Raw genomic sequence first — 17,321 nt, forward strand, 5'->3', positions numbered from 1 at the left:
ACGTCCCATCAGTGAGGATGACGGTCATGATAGAAGTCTCGACAGAGAGGTATTGGAGATATCCATCCTTACGGATGACTCCCCAGTTGGCATTTTGGCCGAGGAGAACAACGAGAGGAGGTTATTATGAAGGAAAAAAAAGCAGGGCCAGAGTGAAAACGGGGAATTTACACAAAGGCAAGTTACTCCTGCTGGGTCCCACCAATATATAGGGCATATGACCAAGAACAGTATAGTAAGTTGATAATATATGAGACTAAACTATGTACAGACCGGGCCTATCCAAATATTACGTAGATGAGCTGTGTCATCCAACGACATACTCCGCTGCCTTTTCCAGTGTCGGCATCAATATTCCTTCTCCCTGTATTCCATTTCTCCATTTCTCCATTTCTCCTCCTTCACAACACATCCATTTTCTTTTCGTCGAAATGACTTGCAGACAAGCCTCAGCCTCACGCCTTTCTCCGTTCCCTCTTTCAACAAGTCAGAGATCTTGAACCTGACTTCCCTTCTTCTGATGAGATTCGGAGACTTGGAATTCATATATATGTAAAGTAGAATTAAGTCTGGCAAAATTAAATTGATGTTTCTTGGTTAGTAAGACAAAATACTGAAAAATCAGGCGTAACAATCCCCCCTTAGTACCTTTATTTGCTTGCTACCTTTCGCTCTTTGCTTACAACCTTGGAATAAAGCATTGAACTTAGTGAGGCATCTCTTTCAGCAGGCTACACTATATGACTTTGATTTTGATATCCTTGAACAGAGTGCTAGATTATGATCGTGATTTATGTAAAGCTCTGTGGCGGAAAATCGTGCAGCGTATTTTACCACAAGACTATAACAAAAACCAAGGTCCCTGTTTAAGGCCTAGGCGGGCCATATCCCATTCTGACAATCTGGCCTATCTAAAAATTTGGTTCTGCTGGAGGAAGAGAAAATTCCCGTGGTCTATTCTATTCAAGCCGGGTCGCTTCTATGGTCTTCTCCGCATCAACCGGCCCCTTGGACTCAAGATCTTTCTTTGGCTGTCCCTGCTTGATACTCTTCCACTCTAGAGTAGCCGCACCCAGTAGTGTCAGACACGAAATAATCAAACCGACCTGAAACACCTTCTTGAGCGCTTCGTTGTAGGAGTAGAGAACCACGTCGTGCAGATGCGCCGGCATTGAATTCAGCAGCTCCGTAACACCACCGGAGGTGACAAGACGGGGGTTGAACCCCGGCAGCCCGGAAAGTTTCTTCACCAGCTGATTGGCCAGAATATTTTCCCCGACGGAGACAAAGATGGCTGCCCCGATCAATTGACCGAACAGCATCAGTGCTAAGCCAGAGGGCACGTCGGGCTTTGGAAGAACAGTTTGTGCGGCGAGATTGGGGACTTGGAAACACAAGCCCAGACCGATTCCGTAGACGATCTGATAACCCATCCATTTTCCTTCCCCGGTATCTACCTGGAAAGTGGTGAGGAGACCGGCTCCGACGGACATGATGCAGGATCCGATAATCGCCAATGGAGTGTAGTATCCAATCTTGGAGTTTATGATTCCACCACTGATTGAGCCAACAACCATTGATATCATCGTCGGTAGCAGACGGATACCGGATTCCACAGCAGAACTGCCCTTGATGGATTGGAACCAGATTGGAAGGAAGTACACTGTGATTGAAGTCAGTAACATGAAATAATGTTTGATAGTGCGGTTTCATTACCAAAGATATAGATTCTAGATCCGACGCAGAGTGTCTGCCAGAAGCCTGAAATGATGCTGCGCTGCGAAAAGATGCGAACTGGAAGCGTAGCTGTCTGCGGAAGAAAGACCTGGACGACAACAAAAGAAATAAGTAAGACGCTCATGACAACCAGGCAAGCCACCACGCGGCTACTGCCCCACTGCAAAATGTCAGCTATAGTTGGAAATAATGGTGTACGGGACTTACAGCATACGTTTGGCCTCCCCATTGAAGTGCCAATATGAGACAGACCACGCCAGATACTAGAAGTGTAGTGCCGAAAAAATCCAGTTGCAGCATTTTCTCCGTCCAGGAGACCTTTGCTGTATATTGCTTGGGGACCTGGAGGCAGAAGGCAATGAAGACAATGGCAGCACCACCAATTGGCAGATTAATATAAAAGCACCATCTCCATGTCACCTTCGACGTAAAGACGCCACCAATCAAGGGACCCACGACAGAGGCAATGCCGAAAAGGGCGCCGAACAGTCCTTGAATTTGCGGACGCTTCTCAAGAGGAACGGCATGGATGATGCACATTATCTAAGTGAATCTTTTGTCAGCAATTGGCACAAAGGGTAGGGGCTAGAATCGACTTACAGTTCCAGCCAGTATTCCAGCAGCACCGACTCCACAGATTGCTCTTCCGATTATAAAGGCAACTGAATTCGGCGCCGCTCCACAAATAGCAGAGGCAAACTCAAACACTACAATACTGACAAGGAAGACAATTCTGACAGAAAAGAGCTTGTACAGCTTGCCGAACAGGAGTTGAAATGCGCAGCATGTCAACAAGTACGAGCTTCCGTACCAGCCAACGTGGTCGAAGGAATTGAATTCATCGGTGATTTTGGGTATGGCCTATCAATTGCGTATCTCTCAGCGCTAGAATTGGACTGAATTCAATGTATCATGATCATACCGTCGAGATAATTGTTCTGTCAAGCGCAACTAGGAACATGGCGACAAAGGCCGAGACGATGAGACAGACAACCCTAAGGGTGGACTGGTTCTCAGGTGGGCCCGAAGGACCTGGAGAGCCTCCAGCTTTGCCTGGTGCGACATCTTTGACTGGTGCATCATAATGTTCATGCAACAACTCTGGAGCGCCCATTGTAGCCGTTTTGGTGCTTTCAGATGTAGAGGTGCGTGGTGGAGACATACTACCCATAGTTACTGTGGTATTAGTAGCTCCACTAAGCAAGATGCGACCGATCGGTTATTGATGCGCGAGAGATAATCTTGTAGACCATAATAAATACCAAGGAAAGCTCCCATACTTAAAGGGGCCCAAGGGACAAAACATGGTCGGTGATTTCGCATTTTGCAGAGGATCAACACGATGATCGGGGGTTAGAAAGTGCGCCGGTTAGCAAGTGGCGTTGCTTCGGCACTTATAAAACCCGACTTCCCCCTTCCCGTTGTTTCTCTCAGTCAACCCAGGCTTCGGGGTCCAGGCTCCATTATTTGACGTCTCTGACGCAACAGGATAATCTCAGGTCATGGCGACGCCAATCTCCCCATCCGAACACACAGCCGCCGTCAAGGCCCGGCGCGTGCTGGCCTGCGTGCTGTGTCAGCAACGCAAGATCAAGTGTGATCGTACATTCCCTTGCGCCAACTGTGTACGTGCCAGCGAGCAGTGTGAACAGTCAACCCGCCAGCGACGCCGGAGGTTTCCTGAGAGAGAGTTGCTAGCGCGCCTGCGACGCTATGAGAGCCTGCTTCGCCAGCATAACATCGAGTTTGATCCTCTCCATACGCCTACTGCAAACCGTAGGTCTCCCAGCGAGGATGGCCAAGATGGACTTCCAGAGGGTGCCCACCCAGAAGGTGCTCTTCATGATACGGACTCTCGCCCGTCGAGAGAAAAGAAAGCAGTCAAGCCTAAATCATTGTATGAAACTCTGTGTTATTCTTTTCGTGAAACATACTTCTGGATGACTAATCAATAGTAGGAATCTCTGGCATGCTATGAATCAAAAGGTATGATCGATCACCTCTGTGAGTAATCGTGGGCTCACTGACAATTATGAAAGACTATTGATCCCAAGGATGATGATGGAAACGACGGTGACGACGACGACGATGAAAACGACACCGGGTTCCTCCACGACAACGTTGATATACGCCGCGCCGTAATCAAGACGGCATGGAACCATATGTTCCAAGGCAAAAGCAACGACCACCTTTTCTTCGGTTCACCGGTAGGGAACATCGATGACCTTTCTGCTTCGCATCCGACCCAGGTACAGATCTTCAGGCTTTGGCAGATCTACTTGGATAACGTGAATCCTCTTCTTAAAGTAACGCACACACCTACCCTTCAAACACGTATCATCGATGCTGCTAGCGACATCACCAATGTCGATCCCACATTGGAAGCATTGATGTTCAGTATCTACTGTGTCTCCATTCTGAGTCTCACAGAAGATCAGTGTATTACCTTGTTCGGATCTCCCAAAAAGGATATTTTGAAAGCCTATCAGTCTGCATGCCAGCAAGCGTTACGGAGTTGTTGTATTCTACGTTCCAGTAACCGTGAGTGCTTGACCGCATTGTATCTGTATCTAGTAGGTGTGTCCAAGCTTTTTATCTACACTCACTGATTTTTGCAGGTGTCGACCAGGCCTGACACGGACCCTGTATCTCTCTCATCAATGCTTAGCGTTGCTATAAGGATCGCCCAGCGGATAGGCATTCATAATGAGTCGTTATACAGTAAATGTTCCAGTCTCGAGGCAGAGATGAGTCGGAGACTGTGGTGGTCGCTCATTATCTTTGATAATCGCATCTGCGAAATGTCCGATTATAAAACCACGTCGCTAGCTCCTACCTGGGACTGCCGCATCCCTCTCAATGTTAGTGATTTTGAGCTTCAGCCAGATATTAAGGCCCCACCCGCAACAAGCAACAGACCAACAGAGATGCTCTTTGCTGTTGTGCGCAGCGAGCTCGCCGACTTCGTCCGTCACAGCGCCTTCCACCTCGAGTTTACCAATCCGTTTTTGAACACGACCGCCCGCCGATCTACCACCACAGACGAGGGGGAGCGACTTCTAGCGCTCGAGAGGATGATAGAGGAGAAATACCTCACATTCTGCAATCCAGAGAACCCACTGCATTTCATGACGATGTGGACAATGCGGGGCTATTTGGCCAAGAACCGTCTCTTGCAACACTACTCTCGATATTTGGCGGGCTCTGTGCAGCAGACAGCTACACAGCGGAACTCAGGTATCTCCCACGCACTGCGCATGCTAGAGTGCGATACCAACCTCATGGCATCGCCTCTCACCAAAGGATACCTGTGGCTTATTCACTTCCACTTCCCCTTCCCCGCGTACATTCACATCCTTCAGGATCTGAAGAAGAGGCCCATCGAGAAACATGCAGACCAGGCGTGGGAGGTCATGAGCAATAACTACGAGGCCCGCATGATGGATGCTAATGAGGAGGACCGCCCCTTCTTTATCGTCTTCTGTCGGATTGTCTTTCAGGCTTGGGAGGCACGTGAACAAATAGCGAGACAGCAGGAGACGCCCCTGGTGCCACCGCGGATTGTGTCGGATATCCGGAATAAAGTGATGCATATGATCTCGAATTTCGGACAAGATGCGGACACAATGCAGCCCGGTGGTTCCCTGGGTTCCAATATGGGTGACCTGTCGATGCCTACTGAGATGGATTTCAGTGTTCCTGGGATAGCATATGGTGCTGACTGGCAGGTTCCTACGGGTTTGGGACCGTGGGGGTATCCTGAGATTCCTGGGCCGAACTCAACGGACGTGGATGTAAATCAATTTCTTTTGGACACGATGGAGTGGAATACGTTGCATGTACGAACGGGGTGAGAGAATAGAACTTCTCATTTGAGATGAAAATTATGTGATTATGTACCTGTATAGTTAAGAACATATAGTCAATTGAATCTAGGGGCCCAGCTTGAACGCGCCTCGGATAGTATAATGTCCGAGCTGATAGTTCGGGGGTTAGCATGTCCGTTAAGTGGAGCTGCATTCCTCGCTGTGATTGGCTTGACTTGAGCTTAGATGCCTACAACATAGAAAGCCAAGGTTGGCGGCGCCACGGATCCACCCGTACCACATCGTGGCAAAGTCAATTGTATACCTACGGACTCCGAACCTGGCTGCCTGCAATTCTCTATAAAAGACACCCCCTATGTCTTCATATCCTCATTAGCTATCAGAGTCATAGTTTTACTTACTACACTACAACCGATCTTTTATCTTACAACTTCAAGCATGTCTATCCGAGCCCTCAACCAGAACTCCCCCTCCTTGAACTTTGCCGCCAACGCGGCGGGACAGGGCCCATCTCACCCTTTCTTCCATCCTCACGGAGGCGAGCATCCTTATTCCAACCCATGGTATCTTCAGTCTGGCAACGATCAACCCGGCCGCCCAGGCCATCCTTACTTGTCTCCGTGGGCCGAAACCGGCGACGAAGACCAGGACAATGGAGCCAACGACAACAGCGGGGATACCACCAGCCCTCGCAAGCCATACCCATACCCAGGGCCCGCGGAAGGTTATCCTCCGCACAACTTTCCTGGCGCCTCTGAAGGCCGCAAGCATTGCCCTTTCCCGGGCTACCCTCAACAGCCGTACACCTACCCAGGTCCTCTTCCATGGTATCAGTCACACGCCCATCCCGGCCCTGCGGAGGGTCAAAAGCCATACCCTTCCCTCTGGAATGACGAGAAATCCCAGCCCTATGCTCGCAAGCCGTACCCTTACCCTGGACCAGCCGATGGCTATAAACCCCATCACTATCCGGGTGCGGCTCCCTGGAGACAGCCCCACACCCCATGGGAGCAGGACGATAAGCCCAAGCCCTCCTTTCCTTGTCAACCGTATCAGTTTCCAGGTCCGTCGCAAAGCGCTGGTCCATTTTCCCAACAGCCTTACAAATACTCGGGTAACGCTCGCGGTGCTACTCCCTTCCCTCAGCGGTCATTCCCCATCGGCCAACAAATTGAACCCGGTAACAGAGGATGGGGCGGACTTTCCGCTCCTCATGCGTCCCACGGCCCTTGGGAATTTACCCAACAAGCACCTTACACATGCCCGTCTACTGCATCCGACAAATACAAGCCCGAGGTTGATGTATTTGACACCCCTGAGGCATTTGTGATCCACGTAGCCCTCCCCGGTACGAAGAGGGAGGATGTCGAAGTCAACTGGGATCCGAAGACGGTGGAAGTCAGCATCTCTGGGGTGATCAACCGACCTGGGCCTGAAGACCTAGTGAAGACAATTGCGCTGGATGAGCGAAAGGTTGGGGCGTTTGAGCGCAAGGTGCGATTGGGCAGTCGGGCCAATCCGCCCAAGGTAGATGGGGATGCGATCTCGGCCAAGTTGGAGGATGGGGTTCTTGTTATTGAGGTGCCAAAGACGGAGCCGGATGATGATGCTGAGGTTAAGAGGGTTGAGGTTGAGTAATTAGAGGTTTGATATAGATGAAATAGTCAATAGTAAAGACTTTGGGCCTCGTACACGGATCTTTCTCCCGTGTGTAGATTATCAAGAAAATAGAAATTTTGAGCTCAACCAATCCCCAGTTGTCTTGGGGGTTTCTTTACCTATACTAGTCATATATTTGAGCTTTTCACCTAAGGACCAACTAATTTGATTAGTGGTTTACATATAAATTGTAGTTATGTTCCTACTGTCTTACTACTACCATATGGCAGGAAATATGCCTAATTGTGAAGGCGGTACTGAAATTATGGCAGGGGGAAGAATAAGCCAGTAAGAGGCGGTTTTGCGTAGCATTAGAAGTTGGAATCAGTCGCTTCGCTCTGCAACGACTATCTAGAGGCCTTAGGCCGTCGAGATCCCTAGTATCACCAATCCACTAATTATTAGTTAGTAAATGTTGATGCCTGAAGATGCCTGAAGAGATGAAGCTATTCAGAGATCACCTGATCTGTCATCGAAGCAATTTGAATTAATTCTACCACCACCAATAATAGAGATAATTTAATTCTAAAAACGGCATTCAGATACTAAATAGATGGCACAGAGTAAATATTATCTAATTGATTAAATGAGACCGGTAGTTCATGCTAGTTGGGACTGGCATTTTGACTGCACGAAGAAAAGGGAGCTGAGTATACAGACGAGACCAAGGCGGTAAACAAATCATCCAAAACCTGCCGCAGTCTTCAAGGGAAAAGGGGAAATTCGAAGATCCTCTGTCAAACAATTATCCAAGCAATGAATAGGAACTAGACAACCGTAGCCTATTTGCGAACAATCCAATGGATGTGTCGCAATTCCAGGCAATTCCAGTCAGTGTTTTCAACTCAAAGTTCAATAGCTGATCCCCAAAGGTCATCCGCTGCACTGTGGCATCATCGGTCAACGATCGACTCCGATCTCGTGGAGTTCAGTAGACCATCGATCGATCTACTTTTTGCCATTATGACCTCCCATATTGTCTCTGTACTTTGGCAGACTCTTTCCATCGTGTCCGTTGCATTCCTTGTAATGAAACCCTGGAGAGTGCATGAAATGATGTATCATTCTGGAGGGGCGCCAGTGCCTAGGGAAGGATTTCCTACTATTAAAGAAAAGGTCTGTTTCCAGGACGTTATACAGCTGGGTCTCATATTTTCTTTACTCAAACAATGTCGCATACAGATCTCCGCGGCCTCCAGGGGCTCCATGATGGACTAAGAACCCCCGATGCAGAGTCATTGCGCTCATTCACTGAGACTATTCAAGACGAATACCACGAATGGGTCAGCGAGTCCGGTCGATTGTCACAGTAAGTTGAACTCAAGGTGGTAGGTTTCACTGAATGCGCTGACAAGACAGGACTGATCAATTATTGGACAACTTCCCCCATCCACCGAGATTGGAAAGTCTAAATGCAATTCACGAGGAAGAGATGGAAGTGTATCCCACACCAAATCCTTCTATCAAGAATCTGCGTCGACATGCGACGGCCAATGAGCTTCCTCTTCTACAGCAAATCAATCCAAATGAGGGAGCACCAGAGTTTAACCCCGTCAGCGAAGAGACCGGCTCATACGATCTCATTGCGCCCTACGATGGCGGCGATCTACCACTCTACAAGCTGGAACGAATTGCCGACATCATGTTTTCGTCCGAACACATGCTCACAATCCTAAATAACCCCCGATATCTAGCTCGATTTCGTGACTTTATTCTCGAAGAACGGCCGCGCTCCATTTCTACCCTCACGTACTACCTCAACGCCTCCAAGGCGCTTAAGGCAATTCAATATGCTAATGCGCTCGTCCGCCTCTCAATTGATGTGCCTCCCCCAGCAGTACGGACGGACGGGGAAGCCGCCGGGGTGGCGGTGAACCGTGTTTTGGAGCAGCGTGTTGTAGACGGGCTGTTGGCTCTCACTGCCGAGGAGCTCCCTGCATTTATCACAGCCAGATGTATCAACATCACAAGCAAGATCGTGGAGGAGCGAGTCCGAGGAACCTTGCCAATGAAGTTTCGCGGGACTTCGAATGCACTGGCAGAAGTATTTTGCCTGACAGACCCATCGCGACCTGACAATCCAATTATTTTCGCATCAGAAGGTATGTTTTTTTTTCCCCAGCTCGTTTTCCGAATCGAACTAACAAAATCAGAGTTCCACAGAACAACACAGTACGGCATGGATTACGTGCTTGGTCGAAATTGTCGCTTTTTACAAGGCCCAAAGACAAATGCGAACAGTGTTCGTCGACTTCGCGAAGCTATTCACGCAGGCCGGCATCATTCAGAAATGTTTCTCAACTAGTATGCTCTATAACTCAGCCTTTAGCCAATATAGTCACCCAGATAACTAACATAACCAGTCGTCGTGACGGCTCTCCATTCATGAACCTGCTCCAGTGCGCACCTCTATGCGACAGCCACGGCCGTGTCAAATACTTCATCGGCGCACAGATCGATGTCTCGGGACTTGCAATGGAGGGAGCCTCGATGGAATCCTTGATGGAACTACAAAATAAATACCGCGATCCCGACGAAGACAGCATCGCGGAGCCACCAGAAGCAGAAGAGAAGGATGAGTTCCGTGAGCTGACTGAACTGTTCAGTCCGCGGGAACTCTCCGCTGTTCAACAGTATGGTGGAAATCTGTTCCAACCTATGCAAAGCCTCGCATATCCGCATCACCCGCGATCATGGTTCCAGCCCGACGCATCCTTAGAAAGAGAGACTGAAGCCATCCGTCTACGTGAGATGAAATCGTCCTTTTTCCGGATGTCATTTGCGGGCGTGTATGAGAACGTAAGAGATGAGATGTTTATTTGCAAACTTCATGGCACAGACTAACATGATACATGATACAGTATCTCCTCGTTCGACCATACCCTTCCCTCCGGATTCTGTTCACGTCGCCCGCTCTCCAGATCCCAGGCATGCTGCAATCACCATTCCTATCCCGCATTGGCAGTTCCTCGGCAGTGAAAGATGACCTACTACAAGCTATGAAAGTTGGGCGCAGTGTGACTGCGCGTATCAAGTGGACAACGCGTTCCAATCCCGACGGTCGCAATCGATGGGTCCATTGCACGCCTCTACTTGCGAGTAATGGTCAAGTGGGTGTGTGGATGGTTGTAGTTGTGGATGATGGATGATGAAGATGAGGAGATATAGAATCCTAGTTTAATCTCCCATGTGTATATTTCCTTTTTATTGTGAATAGATCCATAATACCCCCTCTTCGGCATTCTCACGGAGTATGAGCTGCACGTTGGCACAGATGCTATCACACGTTAGATATTGACATTGAACCAATAGGCTGATTCTGTCTGCCGCTAATGGAAGTTGTCTTGCGTGCTCTTGCAATTAAATGCACATATCCAGTCTGCCTGATCTTCTCTTTTAAATACTCCTATGGTCGTCGTTGGGATTACAAATCTAGTCCTGGACGTATTCGACTTCATCTCCCCGTGGCTATACATCACCATCAGAAGAATTACCAAAACTTAACACTATCCCAATGTCAACAGCATCTCGCAATAGTCTACCCCGCACGGGTGTGGCCACACTCCTAGCAGGACTAAAGACGCCCGGCGAAATACAGCTGCCCAACGGCGCAGTGATACCTGTCGGCATCGGCGAGCCAGTTTATCGAGTGATTTTCCGCTCGGAGAGTGCGCTGCGCACACCAATGACAGAAATGGGCGTTGGCCGAGCTTATCTATCTGGTGATATCGAGGTTGAGGGTGACTTGGGCGCCCTGTTCAACGCCCGCCAGAATCTATAGGAGAAAGTGCCTCTGCGACAGAAATTCCAGTTCGTGTATGATTTTCTCCGGACCGCGACCAAGATGAACGCCAAGGCGATCGATGATCATTACGGGCTCGATGATGGGTTCTTTCTCTCCTTCCTTGACAAGCGCTTCCGGTTCTATACCCATGGTTTCTTCCAGCGACCCGACGAGACGCTCGAAGAAGCCTCCGAGCACAAAATGGAGACCATGTTTGCTTCTCTCGGCCTCAAACCAGGTATGAGAATTCTTGATATTGGTGGTGGGTGGGGTGGTGTGACGCAGTATTGTGCTGCTCGAGGCGTCCATGTCACGACGTTGACGATCGCGCCCAATAGCGCTCGTTATGTTCAACGTGTTATAGAGGAGAAGAATCTCCCTGGTCAAGTCTTCGTACAAGACTTTCTTGATCATAACCCAGAGGAGCCATACGACCATGTTGTGATATTAGGGGTGATTGAGCATATCCCTAATGATCAACGATTTGCACGCAGGATGTGGGATGTGTTGAAGCCCGGTGGCCGTATGTACCTTGACGGTTCGGCAGCTGTTGAGAAGTTTGCTGTTAGCTCTTTTACCAGAGACTATATTTGGCGTGGCACGCACACTTTTATGACTCTTCAGGACGTCCTTGCTGAGCTTTTATACCACGGGTTTGCGGTGCGGGATGTTACTAATGAGACTCGGGACTACGAGCTCACAATGTTGGAATGGGCAAAGCGTCTAGATTCGTCCAAAGATGATCTTATCGCGGGTTGGGGAGAACATAATTATCGTATCTTTCGCCTGTTCTTGTGGGGTGGTACGCATGCATTCAAGACCAATGCCTTGCAGGCTTACCATGTAGTCGCGGAACGAACATCTTCTCCTGGGCCACGTCCATCGATTCCCCGACGATTCCGCCAGTTTCTGAGCAACCTGCGTTGATATATTTTTGGCGATTCTCGAGATCCTTGCGGTTTCAATAAGGGGAAATACCTTATCACATTTTTCTTGGTGAAACGTTCTGTATTTCATTCTTAACCTTGTGACTCTGAATAGCTTCAGGGATGATACAAACCCCGAAACGATATTCAATATATTCAAATTCGTGTATATCTCATTTTCCATGTATGTAACAAATCTTTCGTGTATAAGTCATCAATCATATCAGTCCAAGCCCCAGCCGCGTACGCGCCGGAACACGAACGCTCGGTCATTGCGAAGACCGAATTCGCCCCAGTCGTCTGTCAGTCTGTTATAACTCCAGAAACCCTTCCAAGCTAGCTTGGTGTTCTTCGATGGGTTGGGAGGAGCTGGCCCGACTTGAGCAGATTTCGGTACGGTTGAGGAACGTAACGATAGATGCATCGTGTAAACATACTTGGGGTCTACACCCTCTGTTTCAATAATGAGATCCCGCTCGTCGGAAAGGAGCGATTTCTGATCAGACGTTGAGTCGGGCTTCCAGGCTTGAATGGGGGTGTCGGAAGTTTCTGATGTGTCAACGGGCGACGCCAAATGCCACCGGCCCCGAAGGCCATGCTTCAACGTATTCAGGGCGACGGGTGGTAAGGCATCAGTAGCTCCAGAAAGAGTATGACCCGCATCGGAGGGACGCCGTTGATTCTTTCGGTGTGCTGGGGTGCGTGCTGCCATCACATTCTCTTTGCTAATATGAGGGACCACATCGACTGGCTCCGTTGAAGTAAGCAGCGAGATGACCGAGCCATCTGGATAGAACCGCAGATAGCGGTAATAAGTCACGATATGGATGGGGCTGTTCCACGACAGATTCGTGTACGCAGATGCAGCACCAGGCCGAGTATAGTTGACCGTGCTAATGTAGATGCCTGTGAAGCGAATCCGAGGAAGGGTCTGGAACACTTGGCTCCACGAAGACAGCGGCTGGGGGATTTCCACAGGCCCGCCCTTGGGAAATGGAGTGTATCGCGGCGCAAGGGTATAGATTGGTTCCCCATGCAGGTCGCATGCAAAGTCATAATGCATGCCCTGGAAGCCAAATTCCCGACCTTGACAGATCCGTCTCCAGATATGCTGCTCATGGGCGAAATGGTAAGCCATCCGCTTACAGACTAGTGCCATCCGGCCAAAGGCTGATGGGTCGTCCATCGCCACATGTCGCAGAATCTCCACTAGCACTTCCGACGGCACAGTGGCGATTGGGCAGGGGGGCGGCGGTGTGTTTTCGACGATGGGATCCAGCTGTGAAATTGGCAGGTGTGCAAATGACGCAATAAGTTCAGGTGTCGGGAGGATTGGTACATCTGCGGGCTGTTGGGTCACGGCGGTAGGGGTAGTAGGCGCGGGCTGATTCGGATTCTTCCATACATGGGCATAGTGCTTATTCCGGTAGGACTTATCGACAGCGGAATCTAGCTGAATAGAAATGAGTATTTGCGTCGTAAGTGCCATTTCTAGCAGTCAAAACCCACCCTATATGCCTTGCGGTAATGCGAAAGACTGTCTCCCAAGTTGCCTTCGGCCTCCTTCTCGACCGCTCGTTCAAAGTGTTCCAGTGCAGACGTTGGTTCTGCGACATCTCGGCGTGAGAAATCATCTTCGGGTGGTTCCACACTCAGTTCCCCGACTTGATGCGCAAGCTCATCGGGGTCAAATGAAGCCAGTGGGGGACCCTCCTCCTCGATCTCTTTGCGGTCAGAGGCCTCATGGCGTGTGGGCGGAAGACGAGTCGGAGGCGGGGCAGTCGGAGCCGGAGTTGCAGGAGCAGCAGGGGCAGCTTTGGGTTTTGATCGACGAGTGACCTCCTCGCGCCACTGTTGGCGGAACGACTCAAGCTCGTCGTTGTCGTCCATAGCGAGGTAGTGATTGGAGGGCGTTCTCATCCAGACATCCACTGATATCTCCAGGCGATGATGACACACGCCGATCTCGGGAGGCTTGGCATCCCCGGCTTTTTCAAGCCTCACATAGGAGTCCTCTTCAAGTCACTGTTTATTGTATCTAACACGAGATATTGCATAATATAAAGCATTGGAATCAATTTGCGCATCAATCCTCCGTCAAATATACTCCCTAGCCCTTTTGCCCTACTTCACTTTTCATAGCCAATGAAAACGTGTGTGGCTACATTGCCAAGCTAGGTTCTTAATTTGGAGTCAGGACCTATGTCTGCCTTACCAAATGGACTACCGAGAAAGAAGTAAAGCTAACTATGCTGTATAGAGACACGTGATTGTTGCGTTTGGGAACTTAAAGGCATCCACGATCCACAATATTCATGCTACCAATACTGCAGATGAGATCTCAAGATGATGACTACTTTCAAAATGGCTTTTGAGTCGAGTAAATTCTCGGTCTTGGCTCGCAAGATCTTTGAACCTGTTTCTCAAACATCGAAGTCTCTTGATTCACACCAGACAACAGAAGAGCCAGACTTTATTCTACCGGAGGTTTCCAGCCCGTTTCGCTTAGGGACACTTTCAGTGCATACAAAGTGATGAGGAAATTAGGCTATAGGTAGTGTTCTACCGTTTGGTTAGCTAGCTCGCACGATAGCTTCAAGCGAGAAATTCTCGAGAGCTTATCCGATATTGCTAGGAAGAATGGAGTCCGACACTTTATGCTACATCTTCAGGGTCAATTCAAACACAGAGGTCCAAATGGACAGCATGTATGCCTTGTGTTCGATGCGCAAAATATGAAGATGGGATAGTGCAGTAAGAACTATAGCACGACAGCTTTTACTCGGGTTAGATTTCTTCAATAGAGATCTAAAACCCACCAATATACTACTCGAGCTGGAGCCTCGGTTGCCTTGCGCGTCTTCAATCTACCGGCTCGAAATACGACGAGGATGCCTGACTGAAATTCCCATTCTCATCGACTTCCTTCAAGATAATGCTTACAATTGACCCTGATCGAAAGCCAGGTGCAGAGCTTCCGGAACATGAATGGCTCAAATTATGACTATTACGTTCGAATGCCAATTGGAGCGAAAGGGGGTGTTGGATCCAATGCCACTTGTTAGCAAGGTCTATATTCTATAGAATGATAGCCAAATATATCCTGAGGTTTCACTTCTATGCTACTAGTATACATGTTATAGGCGATGCACCGGCTCAATTTCTACCCAACATACGTAAACACCTATTAACCCAGGAAATATGGATACTTCAACTCTTCAGAATCTATAGAAACCCCACTACATAAGGTCCACTATTGATCTTCCCTTTGGTCGAGCCGAAATAGCCTGTTTCGCCTCATGTCCGACCTCGGAGATCAGATCAGATTGATAAGCCGTATGAAGAAGGTCTAAAAGAAACAGCCAAACCAAGTTGTCACAGAATCAAACTCATTGAAGCCAAACAAGATCAGAAATCGTTAAAAATCACGTCCCTCTAGCCCCTCCAGGTCCCCCCAAATCACCAAAATCTCCCCCAACGCTTATCTCCGCCCACCGCCACCCGCGAGACCCCGAAAAACTTCCAAGGTTCCTCTTCCCGGTGACGCATCATTTTTCTTCCAACACAAGCTCAAAGAACTCTGGACTGTTTCCTCATCGAATTGATTGAATGCCACACGTGGAACTTGCTTCAGGCCACAGTACTGGCAATCAGTTCGGCACAGACTCAACAGCTTCTCTAGAGACGTCATGGGCCGCGCAGTTTGAAGATTCCACAATGGCCACTACATCCGGGACAGGCTCTCCTCCAGCGCCCAAGACCCCTGTTCCAACAGATAACATTACTCCCGGGCAGCGGATGGTGTCTGCGACCGCCGGCAATGTCTTGACCGGGCTTCTAGGTTAGTCGAAAGAGCTCGTGGTCCTTGGAATCCAGCACTAACAGCTCCAGTGACACCCTTGGATGTCGTCCGAGTCCGTTTACAATCACAATCTCAGGTCCATAGCGCTTCACGCTTTACCTCCCACACCACCCAAACCTTGAAAAACTTTCCTCCAAATCTCGGTATCACCTCCTGCTGTCGCGAAGTCTTCTGGGTCGGAAACGATGCCCAGATGTGCATGCTAGGGCCGCAGGCGACCGCGGTCGGAACAAATCCACATCCGGCGCTGGATTGCGCGGTCGAAGAATCGCAGCGGCGAACATTCACATCGACTATAGACGGACTACGGAAGATCGCGCGCAATGAAGGAACTTTGACACTGTGGCGAGGGTTGAGCCCGACCTTAATGATGGGAATCCCCGCCAATGTCATCTACTTTGCTGGCTATGACTGGCTGCGCACAGATGAACGGAGTCCCATCAAACAGCAGGTGTCTGAAGGTTATGCGCCCTTGATAGCGGGGTCCTTGGCTCGTGTCGCAGCGGCGGCAGCGACCAGTCCGCTGGAGATGTTCCGGACACGTCTCCAGGCAACTCCGGGAACGGGTGCGGACCACTTCAAAAATACTGTGGAGGATTTATACCATATGACGCAGAAGAAGGGATATAGCTCTCTCTGGCGAGGGTTCACTCTTACCATGTGGCGCGATGTTCCTTTCTCTGGGCTCTACTGGTGGGGATACGAGGAGGTGAAGAAGGTTCTGATCGCGGCGCGTCAGAAGGCCCCTCTTTCCGGTTCTGCTCACGAGCCTGAAGAGTCAAGTCTCCAAGCTTTCCTCGATAGCTTCATTTCCGGGGGTATTTCAGGATCCGTAGCAGCACTTGTTACTACGCCGTTCGATGTTGGTAAGACGCGACAGCAAGTTTTCCGACATATGGACGATGTTCCTCATACTGGCGCCGCCCCTCATACGGCATCACCCGGCACACTAGTGCCAGAGCAACTATCCTTACCAAAATTCCTTATGCACATCTTCCGTGAAGAAGGCACCGCCGGCCTATTCCGCGGTTGGACGGCGCGATGTCTAAAAGTTGCCCCGGCCTGCGCCATCATGATCTCAACCTATGAGCTTGGAAAGCGCATGGCCCGAGAGGTCAACGAACTGCGACACTCTGACGCATAATCCCTGTACAATTATAATGCATATGCGCTGTCTCTCTCCACTTTCCCTTTTGTTATGGGCGTTTCTGATGATACATGAGCCGAGTTATAGAGTGGTGCATTAGCATGTGGAATTTTGGAATTTGGAATCTGGGGTGTTTTCTCTGTATAAACATAATTGAAGTCTCTCTCTTTAGATATATAATAATATAACATAGCCCCAGCGACATCATTTTGACTGACACAGCCCTGGAGACGACTGTCAGCGGGCAAACTAGCGTGTCGGGGCGTGATCATCCGGACCCCAACGAAGAGGCTCAAGTGTTCTGATTTGTGGGATTTAAGACTCGCCAGGTTGCCTCTGACTTGATCCCGATTTCCTCCAGCTTTGTTTTCGTCCTAGA

General features: G+C 49.4%; 8 protein-coding genes across 8 annotated transcripts; 6 read left to right on the forward strand and 2 right to left on the reverse strand.

The window, feature by feature from the left end:
* Positions 1-959: 959 nt before the first annotated feature.
* On the reverse strand, positions 960-2,908 carry N7518_008896 (MDR family MFS transporter; the record flags this gene model as incomplete). The annotated part of the gene is made up of 5 exons (XM_057189823.1): positions 960-1,663; positions 1,717-1,897; positions 1,945-2,280; positions 2,338-2,598; positions 2,660-2,908. 5 exons carry the CDS (start codon positions 2,906-2,908, stop codon positions 960-962), a joined length of 1,731 nt encoding a protein of 576 aa, XP_057041526.1.
* Positions 2,909-3,239: 331 nt separating this feature from the next.
* On the forward strand, positions 3,240-5,591 carry N7518_008897 (Zn(II)2Cys6 transcription factor; the record flags this gene model as incomplete). The annotated part of the gene is made up of 4 exons (XM_057189824.1): positions 3,240-3,634; positions 3,696-3,723; positions 3,777-4,310; positions 4,356-5,591. 4 exons carry the CDS (start codon positions 3,240-3,242, stop codon positions 5,589-5,591), a joined length of 2,193 nt encoding a protein of 730 aa, XP_057041527.1.
* A 411-nt stretch (positions 5,592-6,002) lies between these two features.
* On the forward strand, positions 6,003-7,202 carry N7518_008898 (Hsp20/alpha crystallin family protein; the record flags this gene model as incomplete). The annotated part of the gene is made up of 1 exon (XM_057189825.1): positions 6,003-7,202. One exon carries the CDS (start codon positions 6,003-6,005, stop codon positions 7,200-7,202), a length of 1,200 nt encoding a protein of 399 aa, XP_057041528.1.
* Positions 7,203-8,392: 1,190 nt separating this feature from the next.
* Positions 8,393-10,372, forward strand: N7518_008899 (uncharacterized protein; the record flags this gene model as incomplete). The annotated part of the gene is made up of 5 exons (XM_057189826.1): positions 8,393-8,532; positions 8,583-9,325; positions 9,377-9,527; positions 9,587-10,022; positions 10,085-10,372. 5 exons carry the CDS (start codon positions 8,393-8,395, stop codon positions 10,370-10,372), a joined length of 1,758 nt encoding a protein of 585 aa, XP_057041529.1.
* Positions 10,373-10,737: 365 nt separating this feature from the next.
* On the forward strand, positions 10,738-11,004 carry N7518_008900 (uncharacterized protein; the record flags this gene model as incomplete). The annotated part of the gene is made up of 1 exon (XM_057189827.1): positions 10,738-11,004. One exon carries the CDS (start codon positions 10,738-10,740, stop codon positions 11,002-11,004), a length of 267 nt encoding a protein of 88 aa, XP_057041530.1.
* Positions 11,005-11,067: 63 nt separating this feature from the next.
* Positions 11,068-11,934, forward strand: N7518_008901 (SAM-dependent methyltransferase; the record flags this gene model as incomplete). The annotated part of the gene is made up of 1 exon (XM_057189828.1): positions 11,068-11,934. One exon carries the CDS (start codon positions 11,068-11,070, stop codon positions 11,932-11,934), a length of 867 nt encoding a protein of 288 aa, XP_057041531.1.
* A 222-nt stretch (positions 11,935-12,156) lies between these two features.
* N7518_008902 (putative F-box protein (Pof7)) lies at positions 12,157-13,823 on the reverse strand (the record flags this gene model as incomplete). Its single annotated transcript, XM_057189829.1, has 2 exons — positions 12,157-13,386; positions 13,443-13,823. The coding sequence occupies 2 exons, from the start codon at positions 13,821-13,823 to the stop codon at positions 12,157-12,159; spliced, it is 1,611 nt and encodes a 536-aa protein (XP_057041532.1).
* A 1,719-nt stretch (positions 13,824-15,542) lies between these two features.
* N7518_008903 (putative mitochondrial carrier protein) lies at positions 15,543-16,939 on the forward strand (the record flags this gene model as incomplete). The annotated part of the gene is made up of 2 exons (XM_057189830.1): positions 15,543-15,774; positions 15,825-16,939. 2 exons carry the CDS (start codon positions 15,543-15,545, stop codon positions 16,937-16,939), a joined length of 1,347 nt encoding a protein of 448 aa, XP_057041533.1.
* Between the last annotated feature and the right edge of the window lie 382 nt (positions 16,940-17,321).

The sequence above is a fragment of the Penicillium psychrosexuale genome (genome assembly GCF_028828465.1).
Source record: "Penicillium psychrosexuale strain IBT 29551 chromosome Unknown utg000004l, whole genome shotgun sequence".
Classification (NCBI taxonomy): Eukaryota; Fungi; Ascomycota; class Eurotiomycetes; order Eurotiales; family Aspergillaceae; genus Penicillium; species Penicillium psychrosexuale.